General features: G+C 33.2%; 3 protein-coding genes across 3 annotated transcripts; 1 reads left to right on the top strand and 2 right to left on the bottom strand.

Annotated features, from left to right (window-relative positions):
* Positions 1 to 1,007: 1,007 nt before the first annotated feature.
* On the bottom strand, positions 1,008 to 1,478 carry LOC130998124 (uncharacterized). Its single transcript, XM_057923557.1, has one exon. It carries the CDS (start codon positions 1,476 to 1,478, stop codon positions 1,008 to 1,010), a length of 471 nt encoding a protein of 156 aa, XP_057779540.1.
* Positions 1,479 to 11,236: 9,758 nt separating this feature from the next.
* LOC130998122 (putative ETHYLENE INSENSITIVE 3-like 4 protein) lies at positions 11,237 to 12,907 on the top strand. The gene has a single exon (XM_057923556.1). It carries the CDS (start codon positions 11,573 to 11,575, stop codon positions 12,905 to 12,907), a length of 1,335 nt encoding a protein of 444 aa, XP_057779539.1. The 5' UTR covers positions 11,237 to 11,572.
* A 27-nt stretch (positions 12,908 to 12,934) lies between these two features.
* LOC131001403 (type I inositol polyphosphate 5-phosphatase 5-like) lies at positions 12,935 to 18,244 on the bottom strand. Its single transcript, XM_057927789.1, has 9 exons — positions 17,705 to 18,244; positions 17,485 to 17,584; positions 17,306 to 17,380; positions 16,333 to 16,420; positions 16,128 to 16,232; positions 15,499 to 16,047; positions 15,321 to 15,429; positions 13,325 to 13,473; positions 12,935 to 13,252 (listed from the first exon to the last, which is right to left on the bottom strand). The coding sequence occupies exons 1-9, from the start codon at positions 17,831 to 17,833 to the stop codon at positions 13,033 to 13,035; spliced, it is 1,524 nt and encodes a 507-aa protein (XP_057783772.1). The 5' UTR covers positions 17,834 to 18,244; the 3' UTR covers positions 12,935 to 13,032.
* Between the last annotated feature and the right edge of the window lie 205 nt (positions 18,245 to 18,449).

Here is an 18,449-nt window from a genome sequence, read left to right as displayed (position 1 = left end):
CTTCTACACCTTTGACCTCACTCGTTCCGAATTCTCCAAAAACGATGAGAAAAGGCAAAAAGAAAATCACGCAATTTTGTGAGATTATTTGAGGAAAAATTGAATTCAATTTGATTTTAATAAAAAAAATTACAAGTAATGAAGAAATTGATGAAAATCACACAATTTTGTACAAATGTTCTTGAATTCACAACCAAATTTATGAATTCACAACTAAATTATCAGCGTTGGTTGTGAATTCACAATTAGAAATAGTATTGGTTGTGAATTCAAGTTTTATTGGTTATGAATTCACAACTAGAAATAGTGTTGGTTGTGAATTCAAGTTTTGTTGGTTGTGAATTCATAACTAGAAATAGTGTTGGTTGTGAATTCACAACTAACACTATTTATAGTTGTGAATTTAAACTTTAAAACTTGAATTCACAACCAAAATAAATTTTGGTTGTGAATTCGTGGGTATTTGTAAAAAATTTATATGCAAAGGTAAAATGGTAAATGTGAGTATTTTTTAAAATTTTTATATTAGTGGGTAAAATTTATTTTTACTATATATAAGTGGCTATTTTCAAAATCCACTCATTTTAAAGGATAGAGTGAATATATTATATAGTAAGTTAATTAAGATTGAAGTTTGTGCTTGCTATATATAGCAAATTCACACGCAACCGTTCTAAACGTGGGCCTATTTTATGCCATACACTAATTTTGTTGGATGGTTCAAAATTCTAGGCTTGGCCATATATTTCCATGTAAATAATAAATTACTGTTTTATGGAAAAAGTAAAGGGGTTATTGCTGTAAAATTCATCAAGTTTGTCAATTTTCTGGTTTATATCATGACTTTTATTTTTGGCCAAAAAATACATGAATTTATAATTTGTTCTTAAAAATTCCACAATGAATATTTCCGGCGAAATCGAAACTTATGTGTCATTTAGGCAGCTTATGTGGCACGAACGTGGCATTTAATTTATTTGAGAATGATGATGTGTTGTCACTCCCCCTCACCCAGCCCCCCTATCCCCACCCCCACCCCCCAACCCATCAGACCGTCCCCCACCAACCATTGCCCTCACCCACCCCCTACCCCCACCCCCTACCCCCACCCCCAAAAACCCCAACCCATCGGACCGTCCCCCACCAACCATCCCTTCCCCCTCCCCCCCCTCCCTCACCCCGCCGCCGCCACCACTTCTCCGGCCTGGCGGGCGAAGCCTTCCCCTTCCCCCAACCCCGCCGCCACCACTTCCCCCCTCACCCCCGCCGCCGCCACCACTTCTCCTGCCTGGTGGGCGGAGCCTTCCCCTTCCCCCAACCCTGCCGCCGCCACTTCCCCCCACCCAACAGACCATCCCCTCCTCCCCCACCCCCCCAATCCAACAGACCTTCCCCCAACCTCCGACAAGCTGAGAAAGCGGCGTCTCGCCGGTCCATTTGGGTCTCTCCAGCTGCCCCTCCTCGAACTCCGCCGTCATTCTGCCGCCAGTCGACTGCGCTACCGTTGCAATTCGTCATTCTGTCGCCACTCCCCCTTCCCCAACCCCATCGCCGGTGAAATTAACACTTCTGAAAGATGGATCGTGGTGGTGATTCCGTGAATCTGGTGAAACCATTATTAAGCTTCGGTGATTTGTGGTGGGTGGTGAAATCGTTGATGGATTGATGGCTTTGCATCAGATTTTTTGATGGAAACCCTATAATCTCCATGGCTGCAGTCAAGTTGTAGATTTGGGGGGTAACTTCTGTTGCTGTTGGTGGAGGAGGGCGGCGAAGGGGGGAGGGCGGCCACGGGCGGCGAAGGGGCGGGGGAAGCACTAATAGCTGCTTTCCCTGCAATCTCTACCATGTGTGTGTGTGTGTGAGAGAGAGAAAGAGAGGTGTATGCGTGATTTGGCGATTCCGGCGGCCACGTTGGCAATCCGATCATCGCCAACTCAGATTAATTTGGGTGAAATTGTAAATGGTGGGGTAATTGCAAATAAATCTTAAATTCATGTATTTTTTGGCCAAAAAAAAAAGTCATGATATAAACCAGAAAATTGACAAACTTGATGAATTTTATGGCAATAACCCCAAAAGTAAATGATAAATTACTTATTGACAAAGATTTCTAGTTTCCTGTTCCTATTTTAACTGGGACATCGATACACTAACACAAAAAATTCTGAACATGAATATGTATAAAGAATTTATGATTTTTTTTGAAATATAAAATTTTAAGTGACCAAAATGTTTCATCCTCGAAAAAGAGATTGTTTTTAGTAGATTCAGTTAGTGTGAAGTCCATTTCATAGACATAGGAATTCATGTCCACAAAAGGGACATTTCAATCTATAAGCGGCGAGATATGGGATTCAAATTTTACCGTAATCCTCCTAAAAGAAAAAACTATGAATTCATCAAATGTTACCATTCCCTCTAATAAAAGCAATGTCAAGTGTTTCTTTGTCAACTTTTCTAGATACTAGGATTTCTTTTCGATATTAGAACAAATAAAAGTTTAATAATTCTAACAAAAAGAAATAAAACTAAAATATATATGATAAAATGGAAAGTTTTATACGCATGTATTGATATAATGATAGAGAAATTAATATCTAGGCACGTTTTAGTCCTTCATCATTCGATTTTTGAAATTATTTGTTCTTTCACCAATATATATATATATATATATATATATATATATATATATATATAGCGTGTGGTTCTAGAGAAAATTACATTATTTGTGAGAACCATAAAATCTAATGCATTCATTGTAAAAATTAATGCACTAAAAAAAAAATTGCTACCTTCAGGATTCGAACCAAGGATCTGCATTCATCCAACAAGATGATGCATCCACCATAGATCTTGATGATCGAATGACTGGAAATGGTTCTCCGTTCTTCTTTTATTTAGTGGTTCTTTCTTGAACCTCTCCCTATATATTATGCATTAGATTTGATGATTCTCACGTTCTCACAAATAATGTAGTTCTCTTTAGAACAACACCATATATGTATGTATATATATATATATATATATATATATATAGAGAGAGAGAGAGAGAGGTTCAATTAAAAATGCTACATGTGTTGAGAATTAAGAATTCTCGTGAATAGTTGCGAACAAGTCAACAATTTTTATGAACAAACATTTTGATCTGGGTTCGAATCCTAGAAGAGGCGAGATTTTCACTATATTAAATAGATGCATATGTTCATCAATTATAATGGTTTATTCGTAGAATTTATTAATTTGTTCATTGTTTTCATTTTTCACGAAAAATAAAACTCTCATTCTCTCTCTATATATATAGTATAACATTATCTTTATATTTTTCTAGACAAATTATGTCTTCAATTAATTAAAAGCGGCATTTTATAAAAAAGAAAAAAGGGAAGAACAAACCCATGAAGGCACAGAGACGCCAACTATGGGACGAGCCTCGTTAAAACCTTTCTACGAGAAAGCAGTCGTAGCAAGGAAAAAGAGTACTCGACAGGAGCAGAACAAAAGAAGCAAACGGGCGGGAGGAATTACTTCAGGAACTCCGGCCTGACCATCGTTCCCAAGTAATTCCGGCTCAAACAAGCAAAAGAAAAACAGACCAAAAAACCCAGGCAGCCACGAAGCTGGCCAAAAAGGGCACTAAACAGCAACAAACACCTGCACCCCTGTCGGGACTTAGGTGCGACGAAGATGACTATGGCTCGCGATGTCACGCATGACTGCTTCCTCAATGACCTCAATCCCATTGTTCCAAATTATGTCTTCAAATTATGTCTTCAAATATTTTACTAAGGTCCGAATATTTACATCAACCAGAAATACCTATTGGATAATCTTTTTAATAACATGCATGCACTTTAAAATAGAAATATATATATATATATATATATATATATATATATATATATATATATATAGGGGAGGGCAAAAATAAAAGCATTTCTTAAAATATAAAATATAAACAATTTTCAGCCCTTAGATCATCAAGATCTACGGTTGATTCGTAACCCTGTTGGATGAATTATTGGTCTTGGGTTCGAATCCCAAAGGTAACAAAAAAATATTTTTCACAATTCGTAACCATGTTCGATGAATTCGTAACCATGTTGGATAAAATACGTACATTAAAAAATGTTTATATTTATATTTTAAGAAGTGTTTTCATTGTTGCCCTCCCCTATATATATATATATATATATAGAAGACTACAAAATAGATAGAGAGCAAGTTAGTTTTAGAGGACGTCAGTCTCAAAATTCTAAGGTTGACACTGTTTTGCGGCAAATTACTTATTGTCAAAGATTTCTATTCCATGCATCCTTACATCGGGACTTTCCATAAGCTAACGCAAAATATTATAAAATTAAGTACTCCCTCCATTTTTTATTAAGTATCCTTAGCCGTCAAAATACACATATAATAAAATAAGATATATTACAAGAAAATGTGGCTCTAACGATCGAAATTTCAGTTGTTAAAACCCAAAAATCAGTCGTTAATATTTTTAACGACCGTTTTTTCGGTCGTTAAATTTAGCGATCGATTTTTTATTTTTAACGACCGAAATTTCGGTCGTTAAAAAGACAAAAAAAAATATAAATAAAAAAAATATTTTTTTAATTTTTTTTAAATAACGATCGAAATTTTATTTTTAACGACCGAAAATTCGGTAGTTAAAAATTAATAAAAAAAAATATTTTTTTTTCCGATTTTTTATACCTTTGTATCCCACAAGTATTTTTAGTGTATTTCTAATGTATTTTGACTTTAATTGCATACCATTTGACGAACTTTCCAATGGATCACCCATCTTACTTGTGCTCTAAGTCAAGCAGACTTAACCTTGAAGTTCCTTTCGAGTAGTCACCAGTATAGAACACTCGTATTATTGATATATATAGTACCTATTAATTCATTTAAACTCTAATTCAATATAAAATATCATTAATCATTCATAACCTTATAATATGTCGAGATAATAACTAAGATTTGTTGTGCCGGCGAAACATTGACGGTAAATATACGATCGAATTTAAAATAATAAAAAATTAATATTATCGTAATTAAAAAAGAAAAGAAAATATGAGTATGAAAAATAACAATCAAATATACAACAAAATCAATATTAAATCAAATAATCAATATTAATAAAATTAATATTTGAAATATATTTTTATTATTTTAAAATAATAAAGTTATTAATATTTTGAAAATAATGAATCTAATAATTTAGAAAATCTAATAAGTCTAATAATTTATTATAATAAATCTAATAATTTATTATTATTTGCAAATAATATCACATTTTTATTAATAATCAATATTATCTAATTTTTTAGAATAATATTATGAAAATAACAATCATTTTTAAAATATTCTCTATAATTTAAAAATAATAATTAAATAGAAAATTATTAAAAAATAATTAAATATTTATACATATATACATAATCAAAAAATAAAAATAAAAATAAATGAAAATAAAAATGAAATTTAAAAATTGAAAAAATAATATTAACGACCGATTATTCGGTCGTTAATAAGTAAAATAAATAAATTAATTAATTAAAATAAATAAAAAATAAAAATAATTTTAACGACCAAAAAATTCGGTCTTTAAAAAAAATAATTAAAAAATATTTTTTTATTTAAAAAAATAATAAATAAATAAAAAATTTAAAAAAATAATACCGAATAATTCGGTCGTTAAATTTTTTTTTAAATTAAATTTAGAAAAACTTTAAAAAGTATATTAACGACCGAATTTTCGGTCGTTAAAATTTTAAAAATAATTAAAATATAAAAAAAATATTTTTACGACCGAAAATTCGGTCGTTAAGAAAAATAAAATATTAAAAAAATAATTAGCGACCGAATTTTCGATCGTTAAAAAATAAAAAAAAAAATCGGTCGTGAAACGGTCGTAAATCGGTCGTTAAGGCCGTAAAATTAACGATCGAAAATTTCGGTCGTTAAACGCGTGTTTTCTTGTAGTGATATTTTACATTTATAACCTTAGTAATTATCATAATAAATGCATATATACAACTAATTATTACATTCATACAAGTGGAGTATTAAATAAGGATAAAATAGAAAAAATGTCATAAATATACTCTCAAATTTTGAAATAGAACACTTATTGAGAAATAAAAAATGAGCTAAATAGGACACTTATAAAAAAACGGAGGGAGTATAGCGTTTTCTCCATTCTCCAAATAAATACTCGATCATTTTTTCGTTTCAATAAATATATTCCATGTAATAATAAAAGTGAAAGTTTTATTTCATTCACACACATTTAATTGGATACTCATTTAAGAGATAAAGGAAGTAGGAGTAATATTTAGTTAACATAGTTCTAAATTCGAATATATTTTTAAATATAAGTAATTAAGCCACCACTTTAACCTATGTCCAAATTATGAACTTTGCAAAATTCAACCTTAGAGTAAAAAATTGCAAAATTCTATCGAGTGGCGTTTGTCCGGAACATTTTGATGTAAAAAATGGAGTAATTAAAAATTAAGACGTTACTATTCCCGTCCCTCCTTATAAAGAATTAAACTGACATTTATCAATTGAAGTGCAACATTTTCTAAGTCACTAGATGGCTAGTTACAAATATTTCCTCGAATCTATTTTGATTTGAGACCGTGGATTAGGTCATGCATTGATCAGTTCGACCAGCCGATCAATCCAAAGATCTAAAATCGATTAATCGATGATTATAAGTTTATATAGATCGAATCGATAAAATATTGGATGGATAGACAGTAACACATATATCAGATATATAACATTATCTTTCTATTGTTGCCAACAAATTCTGTCTTTTAATTTAATTTTATAATAAGGTTCAAATATTCGGTTAATTAGGTAAATGAGAACATAAAACTGAACACTAAAGTAGAATACAAAATTGAGAGAAAGAAAAGATGCGTTTGCCGACTTCCCTCCTCTGCATTCCCCATGCCCCCAACCAATTAAAAAACATCCAAAAATAATATAAAAGATTTATTTTTTCTCTCAAAAAATTGAACAGATCGCAACAAAATAATCTTTAAGTCAGTTTTCCATTTTAGACATCTTCTAAAAAAACTGTCACGATACAATTTTGATTATAAAAATTAGTGAAAGATTAATTATACAAATACATATTTTTGCAGCAATTGGGTGCAACGACATTAATAGCAGTTGTGTGATGAGGAGAATGAGTCACAGTCGACGAAGATGATAGAAACAGAGGTTGAAGACTGCAGGAATATGATTTGAGATTAGGAGTGGAGTTTTGGGGGAAGATTGATGATGTGTGTGAGATCAGATGGGGGTGAGATGTGATATTAGAATTTTTGGTTTTTCCTAATACTAGTGAACCAACATATTCACATATATTATAAATAGGGTTTAATATATATTTTACACATTCACTCATATAAACTATACAATAGTATATATATATATATATATATATATATAGAGAGAGAGAGAGAGAGAGAGAGAGAGAGAGAGAGATATGGTGAAATGCAAATGTTGAAAGAAATGAGAAACAATTTAATCATTAAAATAGCTCAATTAAACGGTAAATAATTAAGAATTGATCTAGTGTCAAAAAATAAATCAACACTATTTTTGCGTGCTTAATACTCCCTCCGTTCCCCACAAATATACAAATTTATTATCATATTCTTAAAAATTATTATACTAAAATTAGCAATATAATATTTAATTTTAACTTAATTATTATAAAACGTAATGTAAAAAAGTATATGTTGTGAATAGGGTACACATTTTATTATTAATTTTAATAAATATTATTCAATGAATATAATTTTAGAACTTTTTATAGCATCAATCCATGATCTTCTCTATTTGGCTTTAAATTTCACATTTTTTCAACATATTGTAATTTAAAATTAATAACTGTAATTTTTATTATGAAAATCTAATTTCTAGTAAATATTATTCGTTTTAAGATTATCTTACAATTATTAAATACTTTTTTAGTTTTTACTAATAGTTATTCACTTACAAAAAAGCACTATTATTATTTTAAAAAGTATAGACAAACATCATTTTAGAACGTGACACCTTTATAATTTGTTTCTTAAATAAAATAATCTATTACCATTTCATATTAGTACGTTGAGTTCTTTTGATAGAATTTTAATATAACGTAAATATAGATACATAATTTAATTTGTTTTTAGATGCTTAATTCGAAAATTAAAATATTAGATGAGGAAGATGCAAAGAAGAAAAGGAAAATTTTAAAAGGGTTAAGGAAACGTTTGTGAAATCTTAATTGGCTCTTAAGAAAAATAAATAATAAAAATCATTTAATATGCTATTATTTGAAAGAATATTTAAAACATTTAAATGATAATAATTTGTTTAATTCTTATTCATTTTTTACCTACCACGTGTCCAATTAAAAGTATTCTTACTATCTTTCATTCAAGATCCATATTTCATATTTTATTAAGAATAAATTTACACCAAAATGAGAATAAATGTATCTTTTTAAAAGAAAGAGTAAAAAAAACATAAGCCACCACATCTAATTTTTTCCACAACAAAATTAACTACATGCACGTCCTTCAATTATATTGTAGTATTAGAAAGTTTTTCTTTTAAAATAATAGGCATTGATTACATTAATAAATAAAATTACGAAGCTAACCTAATTTTTTCAAATTTCAATTATATCCTTCTAATTGAATTTATTTACATTTACTTTGCTCTTTATATGTATAAAGATTATTTTTTATTGTATATTCATTGAACGTAAATGTGTCTTTTTAGTTTTTACACAAAAAGTAGGTAAATTTATGGTTTTTTTTAATATAAAAATGGGTATAATTTATTTTTGTTATGTGAAGTTGGATATTTTCTACTATTGTCTCGATCGAAAAACAATGTTACTCCCCCCGTCCTCAAAATAAGTTCATCTTTGGGGACGGCACGAGTTTTAAGGAAAAATGGTAAGGCGTATTGATATTGGATAAAAATATGTTAGAATATTGGGAGTGGTGGAAATGTGAAAAAATGTACTCCCTCCGTCCCAATAAAAGTGACCACTTTTTTTTGGGCACGGAGATTAAGAAGGGGATTGTTATGTTTTAATTGAGTGTGACCCACCAAAATTAGTGAGTAATTTTTAGAAAGTGGCCTACAATTGTTGACCAAATTAGTGAGTAATTTTGACATTTTTAGAAAGTGGCCTACAATTGTTGACCAAATTAGTGAGTAATTGTTGACTTAATTAAAGTAAACTTTTGCCATTTTTAGAAAGTAGCCACTTTTAATGGGACACCCAAAAAGGAAATGTGGCCACTTTTATTGGGACGGAGGGAGTATAATTAGTATTGGGAATGGTGAAAAAGTAAAAAGTAATAATAAATAAAGTATTATTAGTGGTGAGGTAATTGTCTAAAAATGGAAAGAAAGAAAGAGTAACTTATTTGGGGAACGTCCCAAAAAGGAGAAAGATGAACTTATTTCAGGGACGGATGGAGTATTATTCATCAATTTATAAAATATGTCGAAAATTAAAATTCATAATTCTTTCAGCAATTAGCCCTTTTTAATGTGAAATCGCTTATTGTATTTTAACCCTTTCAGAGCACTCCCAGCAGAAATCCCAAAATTATGCTCCTATATTCCTCCCTAAAACTTCCCTATTTAATTTTAGGATCTCGATTTTATAAATGTATACACCAGATCTCCTATTTTCTACATAAAAGCAATAATTATGTGTGAGCCCTACTAATTATAAGCTTAAAATAAATTTGGGTGGTTGTAAATTTAAGATTGAATTTAGGTAGGTGTAAAATTTTTTTTGGGCCCCATCCAATTTATGGGATCTGCTGGATACATTTTCTATCTCATTTTCAATTATTTTAGCCTAAATTTAGAATTAGTGATGCATTTAGGTGATCTGCTGGGAGTGCTCTCATAACCCTTTTATGAAAATTTTCATAATTGAGATACTTTATTGATTTTAATGTGAAATCTCTTATTGCATTTGTGAATAATTATATTGATACGTGACAATGCTAATGATTTAAGATTGTTTATATAAAGAAAATATACACTTTAATTTTAAATAATTTTAACCCTTAAAATTGCCAGTAATAATATCATACAAATTGACATAATCCTGCATTTAATTACTTTTTGGGTTAATTATAGTTTATAGCCTTAACTTAATTTCAGTAAATTTCAGTTTATGGCCTCAACTTTAATTTATTTTTTGTATAGCCTAGACTTTGAAAAATTATTTAATTATAGCCATAATCACATCAAAACTATGACATTAGGTCTTCTTTATCAAAATTACATATAAAACGATGACCGATTGCCACAGAATCAGATCTTAATGTATTCTACACTAAATAAGAATTTCAACGATACATAGTCCATCGTCATCGGACCATCGGTGAAGTCAGAATTGCGTGTGAAAGTTGGCATCACTGCACTAATTACTTTTTGGCGCGATTCCGACTACACCGGTGGTCCGATGACGATGTGCTACCTACCGTTGAAAACCTCTTTTCATATAGAATACATTAGACTCTAATTTCGTGACAATTGATAATCATTTTAGTTGTAATCACGATAAAGAATATGTTACGAATATAATTTGGGTGCAATTATAGCTATAATTAAACAATTTTTCAAAGTTCAGGCTATATAAAAAATAAATCAAAGCTGAGGCTATAAGCTGAAATTTACTAAAAGTTAAGGCTTTAAACTATAATGACCCTTATTTTTTGATTTTGAAATAATTAGATACATCAACATTTAAGCCAAAATGTAGTTGTCTTGTTTGCCGCCTTGACGCATTCCCTTCTCTCGATTTTCCGCGAAATCTATTTTAGTAGAGCGTATGATGTCGATGGCCTGAGTTAGAGCACTCAATTTTATTACAGCCTTACTTTCTGATGTCAAAGACCATGAGCTATGCGCAAATTCTCATTGGATCTCGGTTGTTCTTAACAGCGATGGCTATTCATTAAAGTCTTCAGGTAAAATAATTAATGGGAAACATTGAATTTGTATCTATTGAATTTTTTTTGAATTAAAATTATTAGAGATATTTAAATATAATCAAGCACGCAAGCAAGACCTCTACATCACACAAATGTGAGAAAATGAGGCGGAATCACTACACCTCATAAAGGTGAAAATTATCCGCATATAATCGGAATTTTTAAGTATCTCAATTTTGCTACTTGAGCTAGGCGTTATCGATGATATTTATTGAAAATTAAAAAGTAAAAAATTCACAACTTGTTAGTCAAAATTTGATGATCTCCCGTTTTCGTATGATAATATAAGTTTGAGCATAATTTTGTTGCAAAATTGGACTGCTGAAGACGTGCCACGTGTAAAGCATGCAGCGCCGCAGCTGTGAAACCTTTTTCCACCAAATTTAATTTGCGTAAGAATGATCACGTATATATATCCAATATCTTCTTTCAGTTTCGTAAACCGTAAACTGGTATCATCTCTCTTCTTCTACTCCACAGAATCAGAATAGTTTGTCACGACGGAGCGCAAGGCGGCGAAAATGGTGGAGATCTACGACTGCGAGGGGGAGCCGAGCAGTCCCGCTCTGGAGCTGAGCGAGGACGAATCGATCAGCTTCGCGGACCTCAACCGGCGCATGTGGAAGGACCGGATGCGCATGCAGAAGATGAAGGCCAAGCTGGAGGCGGAGCAGCCCGACACGGCGGAGAAGCTGGAGCACTCCCGCCGGAAGAAAATGTGCCGCGCTCAAGACGCCATCCTCAAATACATGGTGAAGATCATGGACGTCTGCAAGGGCCAAGGCTTCGTCTACGGCATCGTGCCTGACAAAGGGAAGCCCGTCACGGGCGCCTCCGACAGCCTCCGCCGCTGGTGGAAGGAGGACGTCCGCTTCGACGTGAACGCCCCCGCCGCCATCGCCGACTTCCTGCCGCAGATGACGGCCGAGATGGGCCCCGATTCCTTCATGCACCTGCTCCAGGAACTGCACGATACCACGCTGGGGTCGCTGCTCTCGGCCTTGATGCAGCACTGCGTGCCGCCGCAGCGCCGCTTCCCTCTGGAGCGGGGGCTTGCGCCGCCCTGGTGGCCGCGCGGCGACGAGCTGTGGTGGGGGGACCAGGGGGACGCCGCGCACGAGCACGGCCCGCCGCCCTACCGGAAGCCGCACGACCTGAAGAAGGCGTGGAAGGTGAGCGTGCTGGCGGCCATCATTAAGCACATGGCGCCCGACTTGGAGCGGATGCGGCGCCTCGTCAGCCAGTCCAAGTCGCTGCAGCACAAGATGACTGCCAACGACTCCGCCACTTGGGCCAAGGTGGTTAATCAAGAAGAAGCCATCGTCAAATTGGCTCAGAAATCACTCAAGATCTCCGATCTAGATGAAGATGAGCAAGGGGAAAGTGATGAAGATCTTGGATTGATTAGGGCCAATGAGAAGAGGCCGTGCGAGTTTGGCTCCGGCCGCCTCCACTTAGCCTACGCTTGCCAGAACTCCGGCTGTCCGAGGAATGCTGACGAGGCTGGATTCGCGGACAAGAATTCAAGAATTGATCATCAACTAATCTGTGCTTACGGAAATACTGAAAATGGCCTCCAACTCTTTCTAAATGATCAACAAAAGGAGACCCAAATTCTGCAGGAGTTGAACCTCTGTGAAAAGCTGATGATGCCATTGGAGAAGAGCAATGAAGAGACTAGTTGCAGCATTGCCACTTCTGGAAGTTTCTGGAACCTTGATGAGATGGAACAGCTCGGATTCGGACCCGTTTACGGGAACTTGGATCCGAATAACGTTAAACCTATAGAGGAGGTCTTCAACGAGGATTTTGCACCTTCTATTTGGGACTTGGGGTATCATGACGTGGTGGATTGACTAGTGTGTGTGGTGTGTCATCAAAGATAGATATAAAGATTATATAATCCATCTTATGTTTCGTTCAGCATTGGTTAAAAGAAACATTACCCTATATATTACATGTGTTTGTAGAATTAAAATGGCTAAAACTCGCAAAAAGTTTGCCTCTGAGACAAGCATTCTTCGAATTCGAACTTGGCGGCGGCACATGAATAGCCCTTTCTAAATCTGGGGTTTTTGTTGATGAGTTCCACCTCTACTGCAAACAACGCACAAACCGGCCTATGATCGGAAAATCTTGATTCTCCTCTTACATACGACAGTTGCTCCATGCCATCGCCGCGCCATAATATTCTATCGCACCTGCAAACCATGTTTAATCAATTAAAATACTACATACCAAATTTAAAGATTTCATAAAGGCCAAGTCCATACCATGCAGGGGTCCTTCGTTTTCTCTTCGACTTGCTATTCTCTCCTGCATATGAATCAGAATTTTGGGAATATTTGTATGTGGGTGCAAATAAAATCTTGCCTTCGTTCCACCCACAAAATACTCTTCCTGCTTCTCTTTCAGTATTCAGCTGTTGTTAATTAATTAATCAAAAAAATCAAATCAAGATATTATACAAAATATTAGGCTGTCAATCAAATCATAATTAGTATAAGAAAAGCTGTCCTATAGTTGGAAACATAGATTAATTATTTGCACTTCAAGAATTCAACGTAGCAAGTCCTAAAAGTCAAATGATATTCTTTAACTAATTTTTAAGGGCTTTTCTTTTCATAGTTGATAAAATATAATTGAATACATTTATCTTTAGGGATTCTCCAACCATTCTCTTAATAAAATATAAATCAATTAAAATTAATTCGAGTGATAAAAATTACCAAGGATATTATAATATTCCAAAATTCCAATACATCTTAATAAATATAATTAATCTATACTATTTGTTTCTATCTAGATTAATCTTTAAAAGTAACACCCCTTAATATAGATATATGTGAGGTTGATATATACTTGTATGACAAATACAATATATAGTAAGAATTTGTTATGTAATTAAGTTGGAGTTTAACATGAGAAAGCATAACTTTTTGTAAATTAAGAAAAGGCGACGAACACGTATCAACTATTGGTTGCCAGTTGCCTTATGAATTCACTTAATGATGCTGACATCTATACTATATTAAAAATGCATGATTTCAATTTAAAATTAAATTTAAAATTAAATGATATTTTTTGAGTTATAATAAAATTAAGAATTTATTTATAATTACGTCTTTTATTTTTTATCTTTTTATTTTTAATTTTATTTCTTTCTAAAATTGTGAAATTCAACTAATATAAAATATTTAATATGCATATCAAATTAAAGATCACGATAAGAACTTTAATTTGATATCTTTTATGTAAATATATGATTTAAAATGTAAAAGTTTGTAAAAAAATCTCTTTCCTCTCCCATCCTTTTTGCATAAATCTATTTTTCATTTTTTTTATTTTTTAAACTTTTTTTTTTGTCTTTTCATAATATCAATTTTTATTATTGTGAATTCCTTTTTATTTTATCAATATTCAACTCAAAAATATATATATATATATATATATATATATATATATATATATAGTTAAAAAATAGTACTCCCTCCGTCCCAATAAAAGTGGCCACATTTCCTTTTTGGGTGTCCCATTAAAAGTGGCTACTTTCTAAAAATGGCAAAAGTTTACTTTAATTAAGTCAACAATTACTCACTAATTTGGTCAACAATTGTAGGCCACTTTCTAAAAATGTCAAAATTACTCACTAATTTGGTAAACAATTGTAGGCTACTTTCTAAAAATTACTCACTAATTTTGGTGGGTCACACTTAATTAAAACATAACAATCCCCTTCTTAATCTCCGTGCCCAAAAAAAAGTGGCCACTTTTATTGGGACGGAGAGAGTAATTTTTTTTATTATATTTACAAATATAACAATTGAGTTGGAGTTAATGAAAATTATAATTTTCACCCGAACTTTCAATTCAACCAAAAAAATACATGAACCTTAGTTGGCAGTCGGAAAAGATCTTCCAAGCTTAATATCAAGGTCTTTGTGATTGGCCTTAGGATCATAGCGAGACCTCTTTTTCTTGGGACCTCTTTACCAAAGTTGGTGTAGTTGTAATTAAAATATAAATTCATGTATTTTCTTGACTTAATTGAAAGTTTAGATGAAAATTACATTTTACCATAACCCCAATATAAAAATATAAAAACATTTCCGGCACGTTGCATTAGATAGAAATGCTAGTTTGACAAAATTAGGGGATATATATGATGATGTTACATGTAGAGTTGGGGTGAATTAGGTGTGGTTTGACGAAAATATTGGTGGTATAATTTAAAAAAATGTCAACAGAATTTAATGAGAGGCAACAAACCTGATCCTTTTCCAATAATGAGTCCCAATTATTATCCTGTAGTAGAATCCTAGCCTCGTCGTAGCTTAATCCGATTCGATAATTTAGATCACCTAGCCAAATGAGGCGGCTGAAATATTTGTGGGTTAGAGCATGATATATATAGGAGTGAAGTAAAAGTGTGGGTGAAGTAAGTTACTCGTGATCGGCAATTCTTTGAGGGATCCGAGTGTTGCAAAGCCTGGGGAAGAGTATGCCCTTGAGGATTTGCGCTACATCGGAATTCCTCCTCAGCTCATCTCCCTCTTTCTCCCCCGACGCCAAGTGGCTGCACACGAAGCAGAAGCTGGTCTGGTGCAGCGTCATGCTTATGGAGATGCATCCCTTATTCCCCAGATACCCCATTATCCCCCTTCCTAGGCACGATATCCTCACGTGCCCGATGCTTTTAACCACATCTCCTCGCCCCCAAATCGACAGAAATAGCCCTACCATCTGCTTGCTTGCTACCAGTTGGTACATGCACTCATCACCACCCACCCTACTCCTCCTGCAGTTGCAGCCCTTGAACGCCTCGCATTCTCCTCTTACATTCTTGCTCATGGCCTTCAGACATTGCTTTTCCAACATGTTACTGCACTTTGACTTGTTCAGTGCGTGGCTTATCAAGGCTAGCCACTTCGATGCTGGCTCGTTGTCTTCAATCACCAGCACATTTCCAGCATTTAGTGGAACGATTTCTTGAAACCTGTATATTCATATTTTCCAATTAATAATACCAACACGAATTAACCCACGCTTAATTTTCAAAAAGATTCCAGAATTTACCCTACTACGTATAAGTCTGCAGATCCCTCCACTTGCAAGAAATCTTCGAGATTCATGCCATGATCAGGAGTGTTTCCTCCAACATTCCACGTTCCCACGAAAACCCTAATTTATTTATTTGTTTTTTTTTTATCTTCTTAAAACATTAATACACACAAACAAGAAACCTCAAGTCTAAAAAACTACTACTTTAGTTCATATATACCTTATGTTTTGGACTACCGTCTGTGGCGCCATTGATCGATTGAAGCTCGATAGGGTTAGGGTTTCGACTTCGGCCACGCTGTGCCTCTCTGAGAGAGAGAGAGAGAGAGAGAGAGAGAGAGAGAAGATCAAGAGTTTAGCATCACCATTGATTCTTATATATTCTTCGCCCTCCCATTTTTAAAAAACATGTCGATTTTCCATTTTTAAGGGTCAATATAGACGCCCCCCCAAAAAATGTACTTATTGCTTTATTTATCAACATGCAATGAATATATCTCTGCAGAAATGCATACTGCATATGCAAATTAGTCTTCTGGTAGGTAAGCTACCACTATACGTAGATTATACCATCTTTGGTTACTTCATAGGTGGCGTGCAAATATTAACTTGTGCTATAACAAGAGTTGACTTGCTGTTGAGATATTACATCTTGGATTTAAAGGATATTCTTAAAAATTGTACTAGGAGATACGAGAATACATTAGAATATGCAGACCAAATCTTTTCTTTGTTGTTTCCATCACGTGCCAACCCAAAACTACAAATTCACCGAATCTTGTTTACGTGAATGTACAATTTTGCATATACACAAAATTTATGACTATCCAAAACTAAAATTTGGTGAATTTCTCACTTTCTTTGAGACGTGACCATTATTCGTAGATGCAATAAGAGTGCCGTTCAATTAAACATAAGTTCAATTCGTTCAATTTGAAATTTTGAAAAGGCTAATAATCACGTGATAGACTAAAAGTTTCATCGATTAGCATGGAGTTTCTGCTGCGAAATTTTAAATATAATTAATGGAGCCTACCAAGACTGATGTCACGGATAATGTATGTTAATGCAGGGAAAAAATTAGATATTGTATTATAAAGATTTGGTATTTCTACACATGAAGAATTTGTATAAAATATGAAACTAATGCGTGAATCATTTTAGACAAACTAATATTGTGAGATGATTGCTACCTGAGAAACCTCTTTTGATGAAGTTTGACTCCTCCAGAAAAGCTTTTGTTCTTGACGTAACATTATTATCTGATTCTGTCTCCGATCCAACAACATAAGAAAGAAATTAATCATCAAAAATTTGTAACAGAAATTTAAATTTCCTATGTTTAAAAAAGAAATCGAAATAAATAACGCACCGTTTTCATTGCTATTTCCATCTGATTGAAGGGTTTCTTCCTCTGAAAAACTATCTCTGCTGTACGATCTCTTGTAACTAAAAATCCTTGGGATTATGGACTATAATCCCATTCAAATATTATAAATAAACATATACACGTGACAAAAAATGTTGGATTGAATAATCTATATAACAAAGAATTTCAAGAAATCACCGATAAACAATGAGAAAAAAAATACCTTAATCGTTCTTTTTTCACATCTGACGGAATTCTCAGAGGTGGAGGCGGGGCTGGCGGAGGTGCTTCCGGCGGCCGTCGTCATGGAAACATTAGCGCCTCCGTGCCGGCGGTCAGAATATTCGTTCATACAAAAATCTTTGAAAATCAATCAAAAGTTGAAGACTCTCATTAATGTAGGATTTTATTGTTGGATTTCCAATGTCTAATTTTGGCGCATCAAATGAAGAAGGAAATTTAAGGATTATGAATGAACGTGGGATTCTGCGTCTTGACTTTTTGTTTTTCCTTTGTTACTAGTTTCTTTTTTACCCTTGCTATTTTTCGATGTTATTTTTAATTACTGTTTATTTCAAGTAAAATTAAAATTTTAATTTATTATTGTTTTGTATACTTTTGGTTTGAATTAATTTCTGTTGAATGATCAGCTTATGTCGCCGTGTCTTTCGGATTATGGTGGATGTAAGTGGTTAATACACAGATCAGCATTGGCTGGTTTTATCTTTTGAAAATATTGGCTGCTCTTTTTTGTGGGAGGTGAATTGTGTTTCCTAATTGGCAAATGGCCATAACCATACATTAACTAGATACCGAAATATTTGGAAGAAAATAAAATAGGAATTGATAAATTTTCCATTTTTGCGTTTTGCCACATGAATTTAAAATATTCAAGGCGAATCATAACTTGGGATATAACAATATATTATTTCCTTATAATATATTTATGCATAATATTTTCTGGTAAA

This window comes from Salvia miltiorrhiza, chromosome 8, assembly GCF_028751815.1.
Source record: "Salvia miltiorrhiza cultivar Shanhuang (shh) chromosome 8, IMPLAD_Smil_shh, whole genome shotgun sequence".
Classification (NCBI taxonomy): Eukaryota; Viridiplantae; Streptophyta; class Magnoliopsida; order Lamiales; family Lamiaceae; genus Salvia; species Salvia miltiorrhiza.
Note: the sequence above shows the minus strand (reverse complement) of the source record. Positions and strands in the feature narration are given on the sequence as shown.